The sequence below is a fragment of the Sciurus carolinensis genome, chromosome 2 (assembly GCF_902686445.1).
Source record: "Sciurus carolinensis chromosome 2, mSciCar1.2, whole genome shotgun sequence".
NCBI classification, from domain to species: Eukaryota; Metazoa; Chordata; class Mammalia; order Rodentia; family Sciuridae; genus Sciurus; species Sciurus carolinensis.
The window spans coordinates 110,148,188-110,172,495 of NC_062214.1; the positions used below are offsets into that span (position 1 = coordinate 110,148,188).

General features: G+C 39.9%; 1 protein-coding gene across 2 annotated transcripts in view; it reads right to left on the bottom strand.

Moving 5' to 3' along the window:
- The window catches only part of Capn3 (calpain 3), a 42,853-nt gene that overhangs the window by 15,034 nt on the left and 3,511 nt on the right, over nucleotides 1-24,308 (bottom strand). Inside the window, exons 1-8 of one of the 2 annotated variants that reach the window (XM_047540992.1) lie at nucleotides 15,680-15,928; nucleotides 8,384-8,453; nucleotides 7,436-7,554; nucleotides 5,731-5,864; nucleotides 4,859-5,027; nucleotides 3,883-4,026; nucleotides 2,026-2,109; nucleotides 1,067-1,152 (exon numbers count right to left, since the gene is read on the bottom strand). In XM_047540992.1, the coding sequence (XP_047396948.1) occupies nucleotides 1,067-1,152; nucleotides 2,026-2,109; nucleotides 3,883-4,026; nucleotides 4,859-5,027; nucleotides 5,731-5,864; nucleotides 7,436-7,554; nucleotides 8,384-8,453; nucleotides 15,680-15,928 (1,055 nt within the window). Of the gene's footprint in view, nucleotides 1-1,066; nucleotides 1,153-2,025; nucleotides 2,110-3,882; nucleotides 4,027-4,858; nucleotides 5,028-5,730; nucleotides 5,865-7,435; nucleotides 7,555-8,383; nucleotides 8,454-15,679; nucleotides 15,929-24,308 lie in introns of those variants that run through there. The other variant, XM_047540990.1, reaches the window with a different exon arrangement.

The following is a 24,308-nucleotide window of genomic DNA, read 5'->3' on the forward strand; positions in this document are numbered from 1 at the left end:
CCTTACCACAGCAATGGTCTCAATTATTAGTGCATGTCTGTCTGTCTGTTTTTTGGATGGGCAAGGCCCGTCTCTGTGTTTGTCTCTACATCCTCAGACAGTAGCACAGGGCCTGGCAGATAGTACCAAGGAAGTAAGGATTTGTCACATGGATAAATGAAGCAATGCATGTGAATGTCTACAGGAGGTTGGAAGCACACAAAGTTAGGACCTTATCACAGACCATCAAGAGAGGCTGCCTGCTCACAGACTATCCCCAGTGCCTAGATCTGTGCCTCCTATTTAGTTGGTGCTCAATAAATATTTGCTAAAGGAATGAATGACTGAAAAAAACAGAAATTGCAGTGCACTGGGATAAGAGGTATTAGGTACATAAGAACAAGTCCCATACAGGACCTGGATTTCGTTCTCAGCTACTGAGTTCCACTATCACCTCCTAGGAATAAAAAAGAGGCCACCTGCCATTCAGTAGAGACAACCTGGAACCAGTGACTGAGTGGGACTGTAGAGGTGTTGTAAATGTTCTGTATCCTTCACATAATTTTTCCATGTTTGCTATTTTTGATGCCCCTAGTTTATTCCTTTAAGTGATAAGCAGTAAAATTCTTTCAAAGGGACTGTGTACCTTTGTATGGGGACAGAAAGGGAGAAAAAAAATTTCAGCACTAGTTAAGCACGTTCCAGAAAATTGTCACATTTACTTCTCATAACATCTATAAGGTAAGTGCTAATTGTTCCCATTTTACAGATAGGACAAAGATACACCAAGAAGGAAAGTCACTTGTCCAGTGAAGACTGCATTGAGACTCTCTTCCTGCCTGGCCTGGCCCAAGCTCTCTGGAATCCTTCCTTTCCAGCCTAGTGACCATCCGCAACCTCTCTGTGTCCATGGTTACCCTGGCATCACTCCCAGCTCTTCCCTGGAGCCCACACCTGCACCTTTCTTCTCTGAATGAAGGTTTTGAGGGTGATATTACACCAAGTAGTCATAGTATGTTCATGACTCAGTTCCCAGTCCAGCCTTTCCCAGACCCTGTTGCCCCCTCCCACGGGTCCCCTCACTTACCCATCACTCCAAGAGCCATTCCACTCTACCTGGCCCCAGGGATTCCGCAGTCGCACCAGCTTCACTTTCTCACCTTTGAACAAGGCCTTAGGCAAAGTGAAAAAGTTCTCATGATCTGGAGCCTGTCTAAGAAGGGGAGCTTCTGTCTTGCCCTGAGGGCTGGGATAGGGATGAAGAGATAATCTCTTATGGGGACTGTCCTGCTGGTGGAATGTTAGGGTGTTGGGTCAAAACCTTAGGACTGAGTCAGGAGGAGTTAGGGCCTGACTGTCACCTTACCATCTTCCAAGAAGTGACTTTCCTGGAGAACATCCTAGGCCATTCTGAGCTTCACAGGAGGAACATATAATAAGGCCTGGCTTACACACATTGTCTTTGTGTGACTTTTAAAAAAGCTGCCTATTGGCTGAGAAACTACAGACAAATGCCCCCTCTAGCTGAACCAATTAGAAAAAGGTGCCTGTTCTCCAGGTGGCTCCCATGGGCTAATGCAGACATGAGCCCCTCTCTGTCCATCCCTCTGTTCTGGGCACAATCTGTCCACCTGTGTGCAATGGGCCTGACAAGGTTTCTATCTCTGACATGACACAGGAAAACCCAGAATTCCCAGAGGGAACAAAACATTCTAACTGAACATGAGAGAACAAAAACATAAGAACAGGAGATCACCTTTATAGAACCAAAGCAATAGTTCTATTTGTTCCTTGGAAATTTGGGGAAAATTACCATCTTTAACACTAAAAACAAAGATAAACTGAGCACCCTCTGAGGCAAGGTCTCCCTCTACCAGTTCCTAGGAGTCTCCCCCACTCCCAGGTGCTTAGCTTGTACCTTGAGTGGAATTCCCTGATTTGAGGTAAGCTCTGTGCATGGGCAAGAGGTCACAGAAAGCTAAATTCTGACTTCAGGAGGTCAATTCAAGTAGGTCCCCATAACCCACCAAGCCCCAGCTGTCTCACCTCCTCCAGCCCAGTGACGGAGTAGGCATGACCTTTGACCAGCCCGCAGGCCATTCTTGTCTCATACTGAACAGGAACAATTGTCTGTGGAGCAATAAACAGGCAGCCTGTTAGGAGTTAGGGGAGCAGAAGTTTTGCTGCCTGAAGACGAAGTTCACACTAGTCCATTTTTCTGGTTTCTGTGAGGAAGAGAATTATCTCATTCCCTGCCTCATGACCAGGAGCAGAGGTCCTCCTAGCCCTTTAAGAGCATCAAGAAGACAGCCCAGAGCAGTTGGTTACTCTGAGAAGTTTCTGTCTTGACAACCAAATGTAGACGCTGGGATGCAAGGTGGGTAAGAGCATTTCTGCTCCTCCTTTCTGGACCCCTTAGGGTTCTTCAAAGAAGGAAGAAGGATATCTGGGAATGCCCTGGATTTTGGGCTCCTCCTTCCCCTGAGCCATCCAGGATTGACTATTCCTAGAAGAGAAAAGGGCTCAATGAAACATATGGGTCGAAGCTTTTCTTTTTACATTCCCTCACCTCCTCCACAGCCACCTAGAAGATGATATTCAAGAAATCAAGAGTCACAGCCTCCAGGGATGGATTTCTTAGGAGATCCTTGTTAGATCTCTAAAGTGCAGGGGTAACTGTTCCATGTGTAGAAATTCTACAGTTGCAGCCACAGGAGATCCTTGGCAGAGGGGTAGGACTGCCGAGGCTCAATGAATGCTACATAGACTGTCCAGGTGTCAGCAGGCCTAGAAACACACCAGATTCAAGGGGAGCTTCCTGGAACCATGTTGGGCTGCGGAATTCCTGCAGCCTTTTTCAGGTGATGGGTGTGGGTTGAGCTGAGGTTTTTGCCATCTCAATCTCTCCCAGATCTCAGTCCTCAAATGATCCATCACTCATTCTCATGTCTACATCTGGGAAGCTAGCCAAGTCTGGTGGCACATGCCTGTAATCCCAGCAGCTCAGGAGACTGAGGCAGGAGGATCACAAGTTCAAAGCAGCATCAGCAACTTATCAAGACCCTGTCTCTAAATAAAATACAAAAAAGGGCTGGGGATATGGCTTAGCGGTTGAGTGCCCCTGGGTTCAATTCCTAACACCAAAAAAAAAAAAAAAAAAAAAAAAAAATCTGAGAAGCTAATTGAAATGAATCCTTTGGCATTACATAAGCCACTTCCATAAAGCATTTAAAATAAAATAAAACTTCTAACTTTCCAACAACAGAGTATTGGGTAAGTAAATTATAATATCTACATATTAGGATATTGTGCTGCTAATAAAAATGTTATAGGAGAATACTTCTTGGCATATTAAGAATATAAAACTAGGGAGCTGGGGTTATGGTTCAGTGGTAGAGCACATGTTTAGCACGTGTGAGGTGCTGGGTTCAATCCTTATCACTACATTAAAAAAAATAAATAAATAAAAATACAGTTGTCTACCTACAACTAAAAAAAAATTTTTTAAAAGAATATGAAACTAATTGAAAAAAGCAGGCTGCAAAGAAGTACATAAAATATGGTAAGATTTTTAAAACAAAAATATAGATTGTATGCATAGAAAAATACCAGGACATATACCAAATGTTAATGGTGATTATTTTTAAATGGGGAAAATATAGGTTAAATTTTTCTCTACACTTTTATGTATGACTCAGTCTTCTTCAATGAACATGTAAAACTTCTGAAAGTATGACTCTAAGGCCTGTGAAGGGGGAGACATTGCTTTCTTCACTAGACTATTGAACAAAGGGGAGAGAATTTGCTTCATTTGCACTGGCTGCTAAGGAGAGTCTGACACCAGAAGGTCAGGGTCATGCGGTTTGGGGGTTGGTCTATCTTGACAGTGGGAGTTGTACACACCCGTGTAGGTCTGTCATCTGAGCCTCTGGGGTCGAGGTCTGAGTCCCTGAGCAGCGAGTTATCCATATTCCTCACCATCCGTGCAATCAACTCCCCCATGTTCAGACCAGAAGGAGAGGTTCCATAGGTCATGTTCGTGCCATCCTGAGGCCCGACGGGAATGTAGGGGATAACCCAGGAGAGGGGAAGAGAACAAACAAAGGAGGGTGGAAAGGGAAGGAGACAGAAAGAAGGGAGGGGACGGACAAAGGAAAAAAGGAGAGATCAACAGAGCATGAATAGAGAAAAGATGGAGAAAAGTGATACAGAAAGAAACTGTTTATCTGTGTTATGCTAACTGGCCTTTTAAGGCTTCTTATTCATTGGGAGTGTTGTGCAAGAAGGGAGCAGAAATTAGTTTGGGCCCCTTCCTCTGAAATGGAAATTACCAAGACTACTATGCACTGAACAGCCCTCAGGGAAGGTGTGTCTCCTGAAACTCAGGAGTCCTGGCCATGATCTGCCATCTCCTTACCCTTGGTTCCTGTATCCATCCATTCACATCACCTTCTTGCACCGAGAGGCTGATCTTGCAGATAATAATACAAAGCCCATGTTCCAAGCAGGCGATGTGGTCAAGGCCAAATGACTAGGAGGCTTTCTTAAGGAAATGACTGGTGGGCTCAGGCTCATAGTCAAGGATGAGGCCAACTTATGGGGGCAAGCTTGCACTGAGCAACCCAGACAAGAGAAGCCTCCATTGACATAGGCCTCTAGATCTATTTCCACATACATTTCAGAGTTTGGAATGTCCTTGCCCAGTTTCTTTATTGGAATTTTTAGGAACAACACTCTCTTTAAAAATTCCTAATTTTCAGTCAAGAATCTGTTGCTGCTTCTTAAAACGAAACATACATTCAGTCTCACATGGAAGCTTGATGTTGCTAGTAACTGAGTGAAAAGCTTCCCTGCCCTGCAACCCACACCCTAGACTTACGTCAATGGAGCAGCCCATGAGGGAACCTCTCTCAATGGCTTTCCTCATAATCTTGTACATGTCTCTGGGAGCATCCTTGATCTCAAAAAACTCTGTCACCCCTCCTGTGAAGTCCTCCATGGCCTCTGTGGTGTTCCCACCTTTCAGGGCTTCATAGGAACCATGCAGCCTTGAAGAAAGGACAAAGACCAATCTGAAGTCACAGAGTTCTAAGAAACATGATCAGGTAGCATTACCACCAGAACTTTACTCTTAAAATCCTGTGATATCCCCCAATAGCTCTATGAACTAATGAAACAATTAATATGACTGCCTTTCTTCATAACAACAGAGCTGAACTCAAGAGGCTCAGGAACCACCTAAGGTCACAGAGAACCAGAAGTACTGGCATCGGAACCCAGCTTTTCTTTTGCTGGCTTTCTTTCCACTATAAGCTGAACCTTGAGGTAGGGCTGAGTTAAAGCCACTAGCAGCGGGGGTGGAGCTTCTAAGTTAAAAGAGTATGGCATTATGAATATACTATGAGTACACACGTCTGCAATGAGCTCATGAGATTGAGTCAAGTAAAATCCTGGGATCTGAGCTCCAGAGATACAATGCTCTGACCAGTGACTTGCAACACCATCAGGAAGGGAGAATTAAAAGAGTTCACTATGGAAAGCTAAAGCTAAAGATTTCTTGTACAAAACTTCGTTTCTCTTCTTAAACTTAGTGTTCTTGGAGATGTTACTGCTTGGACCTGATCTTCTTTGATTTGGGGTCACAGCTGAACTCCCACAATACATATGAACATACACACAGGCATTCTGCTGTGAGTGGGACTTGAGCTTACTTGCCTCTCATCCTGCCTTACATTCTAAGTACCGCCTTACTTAGCATATGCCTTCTCCAGCAGAGCACTCCAGAACTCGTTGCGGTGGTTGGATTTGGTGAAAACCAGTTGATTGTTGTATGTTGGCAGACAGTCATCAACAACCACATCCACCCAGTCTCCATAGCGCCAGAACTGCACAGAAGCATGAAACATAGAGTCATATACTCAGATTACCATTAGGACATATGCTTTTCATCCCATTCTGAGTTTGTGGTGTATGAATCTATTTCTAACTGTACTGTGAGCTTCTTGAAGGCAGGAAATAAGTTATAGACCACTTAGTCTCCTCCACAGAGTTCAGCCTAGTACTGGGTACAGTGGGTGTTCAATGAATATCTTAAGATTTGAGATTTTCATTCCCTGGCCCAGGAGGTCTGGAGCTGTGGTTGAATATGCATATTTTTAGGTGTCCCAGATGATTCTTAATCTGTAGCCAAGATTTAGAACTCCTGTTCTCCTGTTATCAGTTAAGGTATTGTATTGATTTTTTTTTCCAGTGGTACTGAGGATTGAACCAAGGATCACTTTACCAATGAGCTATACCCCCAGCCCTTTTTAATTTTTGCTTTGAGTTGGAACAGTTCTCACTAAATTGCTCAGGTTGATCTCAAACTTGTGATCCTCCTGCCTTCGTCTCTGGAGTAGCTGAGATTACAAGAGTGTGCCACCATGCCTGGCTGATTTGTGTATTTCTTGGTGACAAACTGAAGAAGGCTCAAAATGGAAGAAGAAAGTGACCGAGAATATACTATAGCAGAAATATTGTCCAATCATTTCTAGATATTCTTTTTTGGACAAGTGAATTTGAAGAAGGCCAAATGTGTAGTTTGATCTCCCTTCCAATAATACTTTCTCCTTTATTGAAAAGAAGACAAAAGTCTGTCTGGTCTTTGTATTTATGACTCTTTAAATATGAGATCCTTTAAATGTCAGAGTAGTTTGGTAGCACTGGGAAGACATAATTCAGGACCTGGCTGTCATGCCCATTCAAAAGCCATCAGGATGCAGAACCTGGACCTGGACACAGACCCCTTCTGAGACCTTCAGTGCTGAGGTACAAGACCAGCAGGTACATCAACTGATGACATGAGTCATCCCAGGATATTAAGGAGCTATCAGAACTGGAGACAGACTTCTTAGGACACCGGAAAGTAACAGATCTCCACATGCAGAATTCAATTTAGTTCTGGTCCAACATCAGGATTTAGTTCCAAATCAAGATGATTTGGACTCAGAATGTTTCCAATGGCTGAATGGATTATTGAATTAAGAGACTCAGTTCTGGACTAAACCAGAAGCCAGATCCCCAGATTAACTACAATTTTCTTCCAGGCTCTAGAAGAGGTGAATGAAAGAGTTAAAGGGCAGAAAGTAAAAGGAGCTGTAGTTCATGAACCAGGAATTCTGATAAAACCCAAAGGGACCTGTGGCTTCCCAGAGCTAATGTCTTAAGGGCCTACTTGAGAAGGCCTGCTGGAAACAACACAGTAGCCAGCCAGCTGGAGGGCAAAAATAGACCCACAACAGCAAACAGGATGTCTTCCAGGCATTCTGGGGGCACAGTAGAAGGTGTACGGGGACAGGTGTGTGCGGTTGGGAGCATGGAAAGAAGCTTTTCTGAAGCTGTTGGGAAGCTGTTGGGGCCAGGAGACCAGTGGTGGGTGCTGCAGCTGGCCCTCTTAACCACACTTTCATGACCTTACCTGGAAGTGGAAGATTCCTGCGTAGTTTTCTGTGAAACTTTGATCATGGGGTATAACTCGAAAAAGGAGCCGTTCATTCAGGGTCAGGCAGGCAATGGCTGCAAGAAACCAGCAGTCCCCTGCAGGCAAACACATGACACAGGTTTCAAGTGGGACCTGTCGCTCCAGGGAAGAGAAGACCCCATCCCAGCCAGCTGCTCCACTTTGCTGAAGTTTGGGGAGTCACGTGGTACCCACTTTCCTGCTTCTAGTTAAGACCTTACCAAATTATTTTCATTTAGTCTTGGATGCCCTTTTCTCTCAAGTTTTAAATTGTGCCTGCTGATGTTCTCTCTAATCTTAACAGAATTTGTCTGTAGCACACGTCAAAGGTAATACTTCCTGAACAAGAGGCTGAGAGAGGAGGGTCTGATGGAACAGCTAACAAGCAAAAAGAAAACTGGATGCTCCTTCACATGACAAAAGTCATTTTTGTTAAAAGACTCCTTTAATATGGAGCTGTTCTGGGGCAACTTCAACAAGAGTTCCAGTTACAAACATTCTTTTTGGTAATACAGTTTTTGGGGTGTGTGTATAAGAATTCTTCATGCTCAAGGAGCATGGTTGGTACACAGACAGTCACAGAGCTATTTTCTAAAGAAGGGGGTGCAGCTAAAGCAGAGCTTTGGTCATACTGAATGGGGTGTGTTGATGTCTTTGAGACTCTAAAAAGGGAAGCTGTAGCATGCCTCCTATGACACAAAGCAAAGTACTAATGAGAAATGGGGCAGGACACAAAAGCAATCACCAGCATATGAGTCAATGAGCAAAAAGTAATTGCTGTAAAATACTTTAAAAATGCATTAAAAGCAAAAACACATTTTTGTCCCTTTACCTCCTGGAAAGGGACCACACCTTTTAATCACCTCTGGATCATTTGGCAAGATATGGCTGGAGAGACTTTCCTACCTAGATCTCCTTGACAGATGTCAGTCCTATTGGCTCCACCAATGATAAATCTGGGATTCTCACAAATTTCCTGTGAAACAAAAGGGAAATGACCAAGGTAAAACTAATAATAGTAGCTATTATTTGTTGAATTCTGTTATTTAGTATTGATTTGCACCCTCTATCAGGAGCTTTACACGCATCTCTCATTTAAGGCTCCAAAAAACATCCCTGTGAACTGGATACTATGATTGTTCTTTATCAAATAAGAAAATCGAGGCTCTGAGCGGTTAAGAAACTTGTCCAAGGATACAGAGATAGCAAGTGCTAAAAGTCAGCTGCATGTCTCTCTTTCATTATTCCATAATACTCTCCAAAATGTCATACTATTTGAGTAAGGATGAACCTTGAGAGGGCAGTATCTTCCCTGCTTTGACAAAGTGACAACAGAAAGCATGGTTCTTGCTCTTTCCATACCAGAAGAAGGAATGCCAGAAGGAAAATAAAGAAGATCTTTCTCCCCAAGATGTGGCAACATAGATATTTAAAGTCAGTGTATGTCCCTACTTCCAAGGACTTGAATGCTTGGGAGGCAGAGAGTAAACTTGGTGTGAACCTCACCAGCCTCCTGGTCTGTTGGAGGGGACACATCCTTATTCAGTTTCACCCAGTAAAGCACAGGTGGCTCCAGCAGTTTTTAAGTCTAGGTACCATGTTAATGTTTAGCCCAACGAGGCCAACAGAGGGCGCTCTTGGTTTTGTGGGCAGGTTTTTTTTTTTTTTTTTTTTTTTAACTTTTAAAAGTTATAGATTCAGTGTTTTGGTTTTAACACTTTTATTCACAGCTTCAAGAATCCTTGCTATTCCTGTGACACATCTCTTTCTGCCCCATCTCTTATCCCAACAACCCAGTATATCCCAAGTGAGCTAAAAAGCTCCTGGCACTCAGGAATGGAAAGTCTTGCTTTTACCACACTACAGCCCTTCTCCTGTTGCATTAAAACTCTGAATGCAATGGAAGGATAAACCACTACCAATAACTTTTTAAACAATTACCTCTATTTGGAGAGAGGGAATAGGTGTAGGGAATTGGAATGGAATTAAAACTCTGAACATAACCATTTGAAAATAGTTTTGACATAAAAACCATGTAAAGTTTTATATAATTAAAAGCTAGAATTAAAGAGAAGTAATATAAAAAGCAATCTGTAAAAGTTGAAAGCAAACTGAAGCAAAAGAAGCTAACTGCACATCAAATTGGTGACATAAAAAGAGTTATTTCAAGTGACTTAAAATATAACTTTTTGGCTATTTATCCCTTTAGAGTTGTTGCCTAAGAATAAAACCCAAAACCATAAAGAAATAAGAACTATAACAAATAATAATATTTTTATTTCAAAGCTGACATGTATATAGTAGGATAAAGCAAAGAACTTATGCTAATGTAATTAGTATAAAATAAAATGTGTAAAAGTGTAAAATAACTAAAAACCCTACAATGCCCAAGTTGAATTGCATATATAACTCATGAATTACAAAGAAGGAAAGCAAAGGACAACAAATACTGAAACTATAATTCAAAAATCTTCCTCTTGATAAAATAATATAGTTGATACTGCATACTGAAGTAGCAAATGGAATACTAAGAATATCAACCTAGAATGACTAACATGACTAAAATATTCCAGCATATTACTAGACTTCAAAGAAAAGGGGGGAAATTTTTTTGAACATGTAGGGAAAAAGTAAGTGACATATAAGGGGCAAACCTTCTATTAGCAATTCTTTATCAGTAGCAATTCTTTAGGCCAGAAAAAAATCAAAGCAATATATTTAAGATACTCAAAGAAAGAAAATGTGAACCAAGAATTTATATATACTACAACTTTTTTTCAAGTGTTAAAGAGTATGGGCAAACAGGTTCCCAGTATATAAGAATTCAGAGAATATTGTTCTCATTAACTATTCCTAAGGAATATGCTAGAGAATGAGCTCCAGACAACCAGAAGAACTTGAAAGACATCAACATAGGAAGGGGGAGCACTTAATATAAAACAGCTATTTACAGAATCAAAACCAAATGATGTTTAGCACAGTGTCATGACTGCTTGGAGGCTGAGGCAGGAGGATTGTAAGTTTGGGACCAGCCTGGGCAACTTATGGAAAACCAGTCTCAAAAATACAATTTTAAAGAAAGGGCCGAGGTGGAACTCAGTGATACAGCATTTGCCTAGAATGTGCTCAGTTCCGTTCCCAATGCCAGGGGTGTGTAGGTGACTGGGACCTAAATGGTGGTTAAAAGGGAGAGTATATAGTATGTAATGTATTACCTATACTGTTCAGGAAATGCACAACTACTTAAAACTATTTCACATGGGAGGAGAAAGAAGAGATCATATGAAAAAAATTCTGTTTTCAGGAAATACTTTGTAGTGATATTATTAATGTTGTTATTCTGTAGCTTAATATTTGGATAAACAAAAGTTGAGGGAATTCACTGCTAGCAGACTTGCCTTGCAAGAAACAATTAAGTTAGTTCATTAAGGAGAAAAAAATTATATAGGTAAAAAACTTGAATTCATATAAAAAAGAAAGCACGTAGGAGAAAGAATAAGTAAAGGTAAAAGAAAACCTTTCATTTTTCTTATTGTATGTTAATTTCAGACAAAGAAGACTCCAAAATGAGAAATTATCAGAGAGAAAGAGGGCTTTATATTATGATAAAAAAACATTGTGGTGGTGGAGGGTGGCACACACTTGTAATTCCAGAGACTCAGGAGGCTGAGGCAGGAGGATCTGAAATTAAAGGACAGTATCAGAAACTTAGTATGATCCTGACTTGAAATAAAAACTTAAAAAAGGCTGGGGATGTAGTTCAGTAGTTGAGTTCCAATAACACACACACACACACACACACACACACACACACACGGACAATCAATTTTACATGAAGACATAATTCTATATGTGTGTGTACCTAACCAGTGTGCCAAAATACATGAGACAAAAAGTGATAGAAAGGAGAAATAGACAAATCCAATATTATAGTTGGAGAATTTACCATTCCCTTTTCAGTAATTCAAGACCAACCAGGCAGAAAATCAGTAAGAATATAGTTGGCCTGAACAACACTATCAGTCAACTAGATTGAATTGATTTTAAAAGAGTATTCCATCCCAAAATGGAGAAATAAGCAGTCTTCTCCAATTTCCATGTAACACGTCATTTAAGCAGATCACATTCTGGGTCATCAAACACACCTACATCTCAACAAATTTAAAAGAACAGAAATCATACAAAGTATGTTTTCAGACCATAGTATAATGCAACTAAAAATCAATTAAAAAAAAAGACAGCTGAAATTATTTGGAAATTAAACAAAACACTTCTAAATAACACATAGGTCAAAGAAATTTCAAAATAAGTTAAGATATTTAGAACTACATGACAAATATAGTGTCACAATTTTGGGGATGAATCAAAGCAATGCTTACAGGGAAATTTATAGCATTTAATGCATATATGATAAAAGAAGTAGGATCTAAAATCAGTAATATTCTACCTTAGAAAAGAAGAGAAATTCAAGCCTAAAGCAAGAGGAAGAAAATAAATTTAGGAGCTATAGCTCAGTAGGGAGAGTACTTGCCTTGAATGCACAAGGCCCTGAGTTCAGTCCCCAACACCACACACACACACACACACACACACACACACACACACTCAAAAGAAAAGAAATTTAAAAACTAGAGCAGAGATCAGTGAAATAAAAAACAAGAAAACAATAGAAAGTTAATGAAAGCAACAGTTTTTGGAAGGATCAATAAAACTGATGAAACTCTAGCATGTTAAACAAGAAAAAAAGAGAAGATGTAATTTACTAACATAAAAAGTGGACACTTTAGGAATCCTATGGGCATTCCCATGCCACTAATCTGATAATTTAGATGATATAGATACATTTTTTGAAAGATACAAACTACCAAAACTCACACAAGGAGAAATAGATCATCTGAACAGGGGTATACCTCTCAAAGGGTCAATAACTAATTACTTCCCAAAATGAAAAGCACCAGAATTAAATGGCTTCACTGGTGAATTCTACCAGATATTTAAGGAAGAAATGGTATCAATTCTCCACAATATTTTCCATGAAATAGAAGCAGAGGGATCATTTTTTATGACTCATTTGATGAATCCAGCTTTACCCTAATGCCCAAGCCAGAAAGAGATACCACAAAAAGAAAAACTACAGACCAATATGTGGTATGAACATATAAAAATATCCTCATCAAATATTAGCAACTCAAGTATAACAATGTATAAACAGAGTTAGATACCTTAAGTAGTTATGCATGGCTGATTTAATATTCAAAACTCAATGTAATGCACCACATCAACAAGCTAAGAAGAAAAAGTCCTATGATCATATTGATTGATGCAGAGAAAGTATTTGACAAACTTCAATACTCATTTAAAATCAAAAACTCACAACTCTTACCCAAGTGGAAATAGAGAACTTCCGTGACTTGGCAAAGAACATTCACTTTTGCAAAGAACAACTAAAACTACATACTAAAAGTGAGAAACTAGATGCTTTCCTCCTAAGATCAGGAACAAGGCAAGATGTCCCCTTTTACTACTTCTGTTCAACATCATACTAGATATTCTAGCTGATGCAATAAAAAAAGGAAATGAAAGATACAGATTAAAATAAAAAATAAACTGTTTTTATTCACAGATTCCATTGTCTATATAGAATATCCCAAATGATCACACACATACACACACACACACACACACACACACATACACACACACAAACAACAACAACAAAAGAAAACCCACTGAGAACTAATAAGCAAGTGTAGCCTAGGTGAAGGTTATAAAGTTAGTATATGAACATCAATGACTTTCACAGATACCAGCAATAAGCAATTGGAATTTGAAATTTGAAACAATCCATTTACATGACCACACATTAGGTGTTCAATTCTAACAATGAACTCATGTTTACCTTCATGTAGACATAGATGGTTATACAGAGAAACATTTATAGCTAAGTGTATATGTTTGAGTACATGCATGAGTATCTCATTTTTCTCTATCAGCTGAGGGTCAGTAGCAATGAGCAAAACTAGCAACCAGACCCTGGTTTCTTATACCATTTTCCAATAAAAGAAACAAGTGTTTCTAGGAGAAATGACTGATTTAAGACTGGGGCAGCAAATAAACCAGATGAGCCTGGAGTTTCTTACAGTGGTAGAATGTAAGCGAGTGCTTGAGAATAAAACTGCACAACAAGGGTATGTGAAATTAACACAGGAACCAACTGAGAACTCCCAGTGGTCACAGCTGGAACAATGAGCAACAAAATAAGGCAGTATTGGATTATAACCCAAAATGAAAAATAAATACCCATGAGTCCAAACTGATAAAAATAAGTGATAGAACAAGTTAACGGAGAGAACAGACAAAGCTCTCAGGCAGAATTATTCCCAATAATTTATATAGATCCTCTGCCCTCAAGCAGGTGGAGTATAACTCCCATTTGTTAAGTATGGCTTTGTGTTAAGGATCTTGCTTCTGAAAAGTATGGTAAGGAAAAAAAGGAGGGAATAGGAGCTTTACAGTAGAGAAAGCTGACAAACCATTTCTGTCAAGTTAAAGCTCACCATCAACAATGATGAGATGTGTTTCTGCCTGTGACCTTGATAGATACCTAATGAGATGAGAATGGCACTTTACCTCCACAAGCCCTACTCCCACAAACCCATAAGTCTAATCAGGAGAAAAAGAACAGAGAAATGCCAGTTGGTGGATATTTTTCACAATACCTGACCAGTACTCTTTAAAACTGTGAAGATAAAGAAACAAAGTGAGTTTGAGAGATTGTGACCGATAAGAGGAACTAAGGAGACAGCATGACCAAATATACTGTATCTTGGGTGGAATCTCTGAATAGAAAAATGCATGCAAAAACTAAGGAAATCTGAACAAAGCGGGGTCTTCAGTTCTAACAATGTGTCACTATTGTTATTGTAATGACTGTGCAATACTACTCTCAGATGTCAATAATAGAGAAACTGGGTGCAAGGTACAGTGGACTTTGATTCTCCACAGAAACCACCTTCCAAGACACCCAGTGTATGCTTGAAACTGTGGATAGTTCCTAACTCTAAATATACTGTTTTTCCCTATATATACATGACTATGATAAAGTTTAATTTATAAAGTAGGCACAATAACAACAATAACTAACAATAAAACAATAATTATAACAATATACTGTAATGAAAGTTATTTAACTTAAGAATTATTTATTTCTGGAATTTTCCACTTAATAATTTCAGTCCACATTTGATTACAGGTAACTGAAATCACAGAAAGCAAAATTGAAGATAAGGAGGAATACTGTATATGGGAACTCTGTACTTTCTCCACAATTTTTTTGCAAGTCTAATTTAAAGTTTATTTTAATAAGACATTAAAATATGTCAATTATTTTTTTCGTACACTCAAGTGAATTCATCTGCTGGGTTGTACACACACACTGCCTTAGAACCCTCTGGTTTAGAGTTCTTTGCCTACTTCTAAATGCAGGAACCCTTTAGGGATTTTAGGCACCTCCTTGCAGGAAGAAAGGCTTTGCCCTATATGCCCCTAAGCACTTTGACCTACTCCTGCTAACACAAATGGGCTCTTCAGATGCCCAACAATAGGGTAACCAGGAGAAAACTGCTTCACCCTGACTGGTCAGCATGAATCTTTCTGTTTAAACAGCAGTGACACCTCACTAATGAGCCAGGCTTAGATGAAAAGTTAAAGGTCAGTCTCCAGCCTCCCATTATCTTTAGTGTTCAAAACCTTGCATGGAACTCTCCCTGAAGCTGTGAGCCTCAGTACTCTTAACCACTCCACTCTCCTAACCCTCAGCTCCTGCTTTTCAGAAGAGCCAGGATGGTCAAATATAGCTTATAATCTCACTGCAAATTTAAGACAATGTATTAGCTGCCTTAAAAAATATTTATAGTCTCAAAAGAAAGAAAAAAATTTTAATTAAAAAAATTAAAAATCAAAATAAATATTTACAGTCTTGGGAGCCTATGAAGTATTATAACAATCTGTAGCTCAAGAATAGAAAATAATACCTCCAGTTTCAGAGGAAGCAGGAGGGTATTTGGGGGCACGCAGGTAAGGAAAGCCTTCCATAAGCCACTTTCTCAGAAGGGTTTAGGGTCCGTGGCCTCAGGTTTTGAACCACTTGACCTCCTATTCCCCAAGAGCTGTCTCCTGAATCCATGTCCCTTTCATCCCTACCTTTGGCCTTTTCCACATGATGGCCTTCATCTTGGTTTTCTGGCTCAGTTCATGAGAGCCCAGAGCCTGTACACCTGCTGGGAAGACACGGTCTTCAAAGAGGCACTTCTGAGCCAGGCACCGTTGTTTGAGAACGACAAAATCCTGCCCCTCAAATTTGAGGGGCTGTGCGACAGTGCCCTCGCCATTTCTCCTGTCCCTTTCTCGGATCACGCGATCACAGAAGAATCCTGGCAGCAGGTAAGGCATGGTGACCGCTCAGGGAGTGGAACTGGGCCTTCACTGCGGCCTCTCTCCCGCTGCACCCTCAGCCCAGGCCTAATCCTCTCGTGAATGGCCCAGAGCCTATATAGCTCCTCCACCCTCAGCAGCGCGATGCAAATGAACACAGCCCAGAGAAAGGCCGTGATCAGAGTCAGCAGCTTTGGCTGGAGGCCCCTGAGCCCACGGTCTAGGGGCAACACCATGCGAGTCAGAGAGAGAGCCAGGGAGGGGAGAGAGAGAGCCAGAGATGGCCCCAGTACAGACCACAAAGGCTTGTAGACCTTACCGGCATCTCCAACAGCCTTGCTGAGACTCTTTCTTTAAAAAAAGAAAATATAGTTACAGAGAGGCTTACCCTGCCTCAGCAAAAGGCATTCATGCCTTTGACACTGGCGGTCAATGGGATATAGCATGGGGCCTTCTAAACATGCTGTATACACTAATCCTATACAGGCTGCTGAATGCATAGGAGGAATCTGCTTCAAGCCATTGTCTGAGGGTAATGAAGCCTCCATTCTCCTGATGTCCCTGCTCCACCCCACTCCCAAAGACCTTGACTAGCCATTTAGGGACTCTAATCTGTGAGAAGGATCCAGAGGGGAAGTAACTGGACCTCAGATGAAAGTCTCTGTTAGAGTAGATCCCAGTGGCAGAGAACAGACATCCATGATGCAAATTTAAATTTAGGACCTGTGGGGCAAGAACATGGTGGACAGGGAAGGAAGATAAACATGTTGGAATTATATTCTCAAGAAAGCTTGGCTTTTTCTAAGTTTCACCATGCTTAAATGGGCAATGCTAATGTGAGAGCAGGAAGTTGAAGTGGGTGGAAACTCAAGTCTGGCAGGATGCCCACTGGATGGTGCCCAGTTTCCTTGTCTGCTCGTTGGTCCCCATTGCCTTCTTCTGTTCTGTGCTTCTCAACATGTGGTCTTTGAACTAACACCCTCAGAATCACCTGTGATGCCAATTTAAAATGCAGATTCTCAGGGCCCATCCTCAGAATTCAGATAACTCAGATATTCAAGTAGGTGTCTAAGACTTTGCATTTTAAATAGGCTCATTAGGAGATTCTTGTGTCCACTAAAGTTTGAAGCCACGATTTTAGCATTATAGGGTACTGTGTAATAGCTCAAAATAATTTGTAAGGTCAGTTCTTTTAAGAAACAGTTTAATTTTTAGGGCTGGGGATATAGCTCAGCAGTAGAGAGCTTGCCTTGCAAGCACAAAGCCCTGCATTTGATCCCAAGTGCTGCAAAAACAAAAACTAAATAAAAATAATAAAAATAATTTATTTTTTTCAATTTATACATGAACAGAGTCTTAAATAATCAAATGATAATACAAGAAGAACACAGAGAACTAGCAATCTTTTGCCCTTATTTTTTCCATTGCCAAATCCTTCTCCTCAGAGGAAGTCACATTTAATTCTAATTTTAGATTTCAGCTATTGCAGTTTCTAAGGTCAATAGTTGTTAACATTTGCCACCTTTGTTTGCCTACCTATGTATTTGTATTTACAGATTTTGTTTCTTTTGCTGAACCATATGAAAGAATATTGCAGTTATGATATTTTTTATCTATAAATATTTAATTATACTTAGGATACAGCAGGCATCTCCTTAGGACAAGAATATCCTCCTACTAACCACAATACCATTACCACTAAGAAAGTTAAAAATAATTCTGTGATATTTTCCAAGATAAATCCAAATCCATGTGTTAATTTCTTCAGTCATTCCCTCAGTGCCTTTTTTTTTTGGTACTAGGGATTGAACTCTGGGGCACTTAACTACTGAGCTACATCCCCAGCCCCTTTTTGTATTCTATTAGAGACAGTATCTCGCTGAGTTGCTTAGGGCCTTGCTAAGTTGCTGAGGCTGGCTTTGAACATGCTATACTCCTGCCTCAGCCTCCCGAGCTGCTTATAGGTGTGCGCCACTGCATCCCACCCTCAGTGCCTTTTATTATACCCTGCTCCTGATAATTGAACCCCCAGGGCCACTCTACCACTGAGTTACATCCCCCACCCTTTTTATTTTTTATTTTGAGTTGCTGAGGCTGGCCTTGAACTTGTGATCCTCCTGCGTTAGACTCCTAAATCACTGGGATTATAGGTATGTGCCACAGTGACCAGTTTGCCCAGTTTTAAAATTGTTTTTTAGGAATTTTTGTGTGTGTGTATATTGCTGGGCATTGAACCCAGGGTCGCTTTACCATTAAGCTACATCCTTAGCTCTTAAAAAAAATTATTTTTGAGACAGGGTCTCACTAAATTGCCGAGGCTGGCCTGAAATTTACAGTCCTCCAGTTTTAGCCTTCTGAGTCTCTGGGATTACAGGTGTGTGCCACTGTGCCTGACCTGCTTTTGTTTGTTTGTTTTTGGTACCAGGGATTGAACCCACTGAGCCACATCTACAGCCCATTTTATTTTTAATTTTGAGACAGGCTCTCACTAAATTGCTTAGGGCCTTCATAAGTTGCTGAGGCTGGCTTTGAACCTGCAGTTCTCCCATCTCAGCCTCCTGAGTCTCTGGGATTACATTGTGCCTGGCCTGCTTTTGTTTTTTGAACCGGAATCCAATTAAAGCTCAGATATTAAAATTCAATAATTAAATAGTTGGATCAGGTGCTGTTGAAGTAAGAATTAATGTACCAGAAGCTAGATCAGAAGAAATCACCTAGAATACCACATACAGAATAGAAGAAATAGGAAAGTGAAAAAAAAAAAAAAAAAAAAAAAAAAAAAAGGAGATGGTGTCATTAAGATATATGCAGGATAGAGAAAGGCAAATTCAGCTCTGCATCTAATTTGAGTTCCAGAAGAAGATAATAGGAAGTATGCAGGGAATAACAATCTAGGAGCTTTTTAGAATTGGTTAGTGATTCCAATCTTCAGATTCAGGTATCACAATGAATCTTAAGCAGGAAAGATATAAAGAAATATGTTTGGATGCAATATAGTGGCATTGTAGAATACCACAGAAGATCTTTGCCTCGTGTGGAATCTAGGAAGGCATGAAAGCAACAGGAGACAAACTGAAGAAGAGGAAGGGGATCAAAGGGAAGGGAGAGGGGAGGGCAGAGGAAGGGAATGGGGGTGGATACGATCAAAGCATGTTATTTGCATGTAAAGTATGCCACAATGAAAGCCATTATTTTTTAGAAAATAATTTTGTAGTTGCAGATGGACAGCATGACTTTATTTTATTTATTTTTATGTGGTACTGAGGATCAAACCCAGTGCCTCACACATGCTAGGTAAGTGCTCCGCCACTGAGCTACAGCCCCATTCTGAAACCCATTATTCTGGATAATTAAAATGCACTAATAAAAAAAAAGGAAAAGGAAAATTATTCTAGAAAGAAAATTCTAAGACACAAGAAGGAATGGTAAGCAAAGAAATTGGTAAATATATAAAACTAAGTAAATATTGACTGGATTAAAAAGCATAATTTCTCATGTTTAAGATTGGAAAATCAAGATAGAACTAAAATGCTGCATAGCAATGGCATGCTACTCAGGAGCATAGCACTTAAAGTGCTCTGCAGTTCTCATGCTACTTAGGAGAATTACAAAGTTATTGATTGGTTTCAGACTTTGTTAAGACAGAGTATGCATGGTAACATTTTTAGGGATATCACTGAAAAAACTATAAATTTGAAATTAGAAAAAAAAAGAATGAGAGAAAACACAAACTGAATTTTTATAAAAGGATAGGAAAGGATTGGGGTTGCGGCTTAGTGGAAGAACATTTGCCTAGCATGTGTGAGGCACTGGGTTCAATTCTTAGCACCACACATAAATAAATTAATTAGATAAAGGTCCATCAACAACTAGGGAAAAAAAAGATAGGAAGAATAAAAAGGGAACATTTAAAAAGAAATCCATGGGACTGGGGTTGTGGCTCAGTGGTAGAGTGCTTGCCTGGCATGTGTGAGGCACTGGGTTCGATCCTCAGCACCACATAAAAATAAACAAATAAAATAAAGGTATTGTGTCCTTCTACAACTAAAAAATATTAAAAAAAGAAATACACATAGAAAGCAGACAGTTAAGATGACAGAAACAAATTCAAAATATATCAATATTCATCATGAATTTAAATAAATTAAAATCTCCAGTGAACAAACAAAGGTTTCAGACAGGATTTTTAAAGAAAATTTTAAGCAATTAGTAAGAAACATACCCAAGGAATTAGAATACAAAAATGTTAAAAGTAAGAGGATAAGAACATATTTCACATAAAAATGTGCCCTAAAAGTTGTGTGCCTATGTTAATATTAACAAAATTTAGTTTAAAACAAAACAAAAACCCCAAAACTTTATTAGAGAGCATCTCTACAAATTCCTAGAAAAATTAAAATCAGTGACTCAAGAAGAAAACAATTTCATATGACCCCACAATTATTAAAAAGATTGTATCAGTAGATTTAAAAATTACCTTTAAAGAAAACACTGGCAATATTCTATCAAATATAAAAGAAACCCTTAGTTTTAATCATATACAATCTTTTTCAGAGAACAGAAAAAGAATATTCCCCACTCACTTTATGAGACTAGTATAAGCTTGATACCAAATTAGATAGCACAAGAAAAGGAATAAGTAAGCTAATCTTACTAATGAGCATAGATACAGAAATGTAAACAAAAGATTAGCAAACCAAGATGTAATGTGTTAAAAAAATGGACAAATGACTCTATTAAAAAACAAGACATTAACAAGTGTTTCATGGATAGCAAATTAACCAGTGTTTAATAAGTATTTAATAAATAGACAAAAGATGCTGTGCCTGTTCATAACAAGGAAAATGTATATTTTCCTATGCTCCTTGGTCATTTCTACTCACCCCTCCCATTTTCCTCTATACAGCTGAGTCATTTCAGCTTGTTCATCCTGGTGTCTAGATATATGTCCCTATCATGACCCTCAGGAGGAGCTGCTGTTTTGTGGGATATAAGGAGGCAGTCCTAAAGTTTAGAGAATTGCCACTTTCACACTTTCACTGTACCCCTCCCCACCACTATCCCTGGTATGATACTATAATGATCTCTGCTGAGTAGAGAGAAGGCTGGCTCTCAACTGGATAACTCTTTTGCCTATTCATTACATCATCACCGCTTATTGATTCATTGTGCTAAGCATGTCATGTGTATAGTATCTCATTTAATTCCCACAACAATCCTAATGAAGGTAGGAATTTTCATTTGCTTTTCACAGATGGGAAAACTGAGGACTGGTCAGTAGCTTGCCCGAGGTCAGGGTTAAGTGGTGGGGCTAGAATTTGCATTTGGTTTGTCTGACTTTAATTAGCTTGTGCCCTTCATCCCTGGGCTGTCTGTGCTGGTGGTAGTTGCTACCTTACCTTGAACACCTAGGACTTTATGGATGCCAACTCAAAACACCTACAAGATGAGGATTTTCTTCACAATAGGAGGGAAAAGTGAAACTTGGAACATTTATGTGACCGAGTAGTGGCAGAGCTGGTGTTTAGACTGGGTCTGACTGTTTTAAATCTGTCTTAACTGCTCTGAACAATGCCCTAGTTCTTCCTCTTTGTGGCTAGTACAGTGATCTGCCTTCTTTTTCAACTAACAGAACGTGACAGGTTAAAGCAGATCATAAGCAAACCTTGTTGCCAAGCCAGCTTCACTGAAATTAATGGTTTCCCTGGGAGAAGAAGCAGATTGGACCCTAGGGCCTAGGATTGGAGGATTCCTGGCGCACAGACTAGATTTCTCTGCAATTCAGCTCCCTTTCTCTCTCATCTCTCATTGGCATGGAATATTGTTATTTAGTGCCAACCTAGGATTTCTTCTTTTCAGCATTGAGTAACACAGGTCAAGTGATCCCTCTGACTGGGAATCTACACAGGATATGTTCATTTTATGTTCAATGGGACACACTGGAGAGCTCATGACAGCAGGAGACCTCCCCACGTTGGCAGAAAGCTTCCATATGATGTGATAGCCAAGTGTGTAGAGTGCTTAGAATTTTCCACAGCTCTGAGCAAATCCAGAAATTACCACAAAAGCACCTCCAGTACTGATTTTGGGGTTACAAATGAATTTTATTGAGCAGGTGAATTGCAATTATGGAATCTGCAAATAATGAGCACTGACTGTATGGATCACAGCAATAATATCCCCAGTACTAGAAAAAGCACACCTCTGGGGTAAAGTTAGAGGAGTTTTGTGACTATTTGATCTGAAGCAACTAAAGGAGGGATGACATACTTCATGAACAAGGAGGAGTACTGTATAGAGGAATCAGTCGATTCTCTTTCACTGTCTTCTGGGTCTGAGCCAGTTGCAATCTGAAGAGCTCTGGCTAGAAATAAAGATGACCTTTCAATGGTGAAAGTTAAGAAGTTAAAGGTTACAAAGGAGAGGAGGCATCCTTTTCCCTTCACATCAGGAAAGAAAGCTGTTTTTCTAGAATTGTTGAAAGCGGTAGCTCCTAGACAGTTTGCTCTTATGATCTATAAGAATTAACAGCAGGCAGGACATGGTGGTACGAGTTTGTAATCCCAGCAGTTTGGGAGGCTGAGGCAGGAGAATTGTGAGTTAAAGCCAGTCAACTTAGTGAGGCCCTAAGCAACTTAGTGAGACCCTGTCTCTAAATAAAATACAAAAAAGGGCTGTGGATGTGACTCAGTGGTTAAGCCCCCATGGGTTCAATTCTGGTGCTAAAAAAAAAAAAAAAAAAATTAATAGCAGTTTTTATACTTTATGGCTGGTGCTGTAGAGTATAGAATACTCTGCTAAACATTCTGATAGTATTTAAACTTGAAAGTTGGACAAAAACAGTAAAATAAGTGTCACCTTCTCTTAAATGGACTGCTTCCCACATGTTAGTAGGGGCCCTGGACTTCTTTGGAAATTTAAACATGTACTGAACCCCCACTTCATAGCCTGCAAGAGAGAGCCTCCTCCCTTCTTCCCTCCAGATCTCAGGGAGTGCCTAGAAGTTTCCTTCTTTTTGCTTCTTTCTCTTTCCACACTCCTGTGCTTTCTACATCCTGACTTCCAGGCACATTAGCTCAGTTCTGCTTGTGTAAATCAAGATACAGAGTAAATCTCTGCTCTTTAACACAAAGTTACCTGCCTTAGGCATATCACAAGTTAGTCAGTAGAGAAGTCTGTGAGGAGAAGGCCAGCATCTGCCCTTTTGCTTCCCCCACTCAACTTCCATTTCAGTTCTAGTTCTCCTAAATTAAACCAGCAAATTTTCTTTTTTTTCCCCTAGAAAACATTCATGTTTCTCCATCCTGGAGAAAGTACTCTTTGTATAATTATAAGAATCCTTCTAATTTCCCCTTATGGTAAATCCCTTTTGCTCTTTTTATTTTTTTATTTTTTGGTACCGGGGCGATTAAACCCAGGGGTGCTTGACCACTGAGCTATATCCCCAGCCCCCTCCCTTTTGCTGTTAAAGAAGTAGAATGTTTTCTCTATGTTAAGAGTTTAGAGAATAGGCACATTTGGCTAAATATGTCTAAAGAATCACAGGAAATTCTGTAGCAGTATGGTAGCAGTAATGAGACCTAACATCAAAAGTATAATAATATCAACCCCCCACCCCAACCCCAGGGTAACACAGCCCTAAGATCAGGGAGAAGTTGGTACTGCCTGAAGATCCAGATGGGAGGAGGCAAAGACCAGGTCATACAGAAGGCAGCAAAAGCCAGCTTGTGTATGGATCCATGCTGATAGGCAGCATGGAAGAAAGAAATTGAATGGGAAAAGTAAGATGGGAAGGGCAGAATGGTGAGTTAAGTGAGAAAGGGGTCTTTGTCTTAGTTTTTCCACTCCACGGTGTTATTTCCCCTCACATTTCACATTTTCCCCTCACATCTCTGAAATCATGGCGCATCTTATATTAGAAAGACTACTTTGAATTCAGCTGGGATGTAGGTGGTTATTAACTCTGGACACTCTTAAGATCAAGAAAGTGCTAGCACTGAATCTGGGCATGGTGGCACATGCCTGTAATCGCAGTGACTCAAAAGGCTGAGGCAGGAGAATTGCAAGTTTGAGGCCAGCCTCAACAATTTAGCAAGACCCTCAGCAACTTAGTGAGTGAAACCCATCTCAAAAATAAAATAATTAATAAATAAATAAATAAATAAATAAATAAATAAATAAATGGGTTGGGGATGTAGCTCAGTGGTAAAACATCCCTGGGTTCTATCACCAGTAAAACACACACACACACACACACACACACACACACACACACACACACACACACATTTAGCAACAGAAGTTTCACAGTTGGGCAAAATGTGGCCAGTTGCAGCTTGGGAAGCCTACCTAAATTCTATCCTTAAATGGAGTCTAATTTAAGAGATTTGGGGGTATG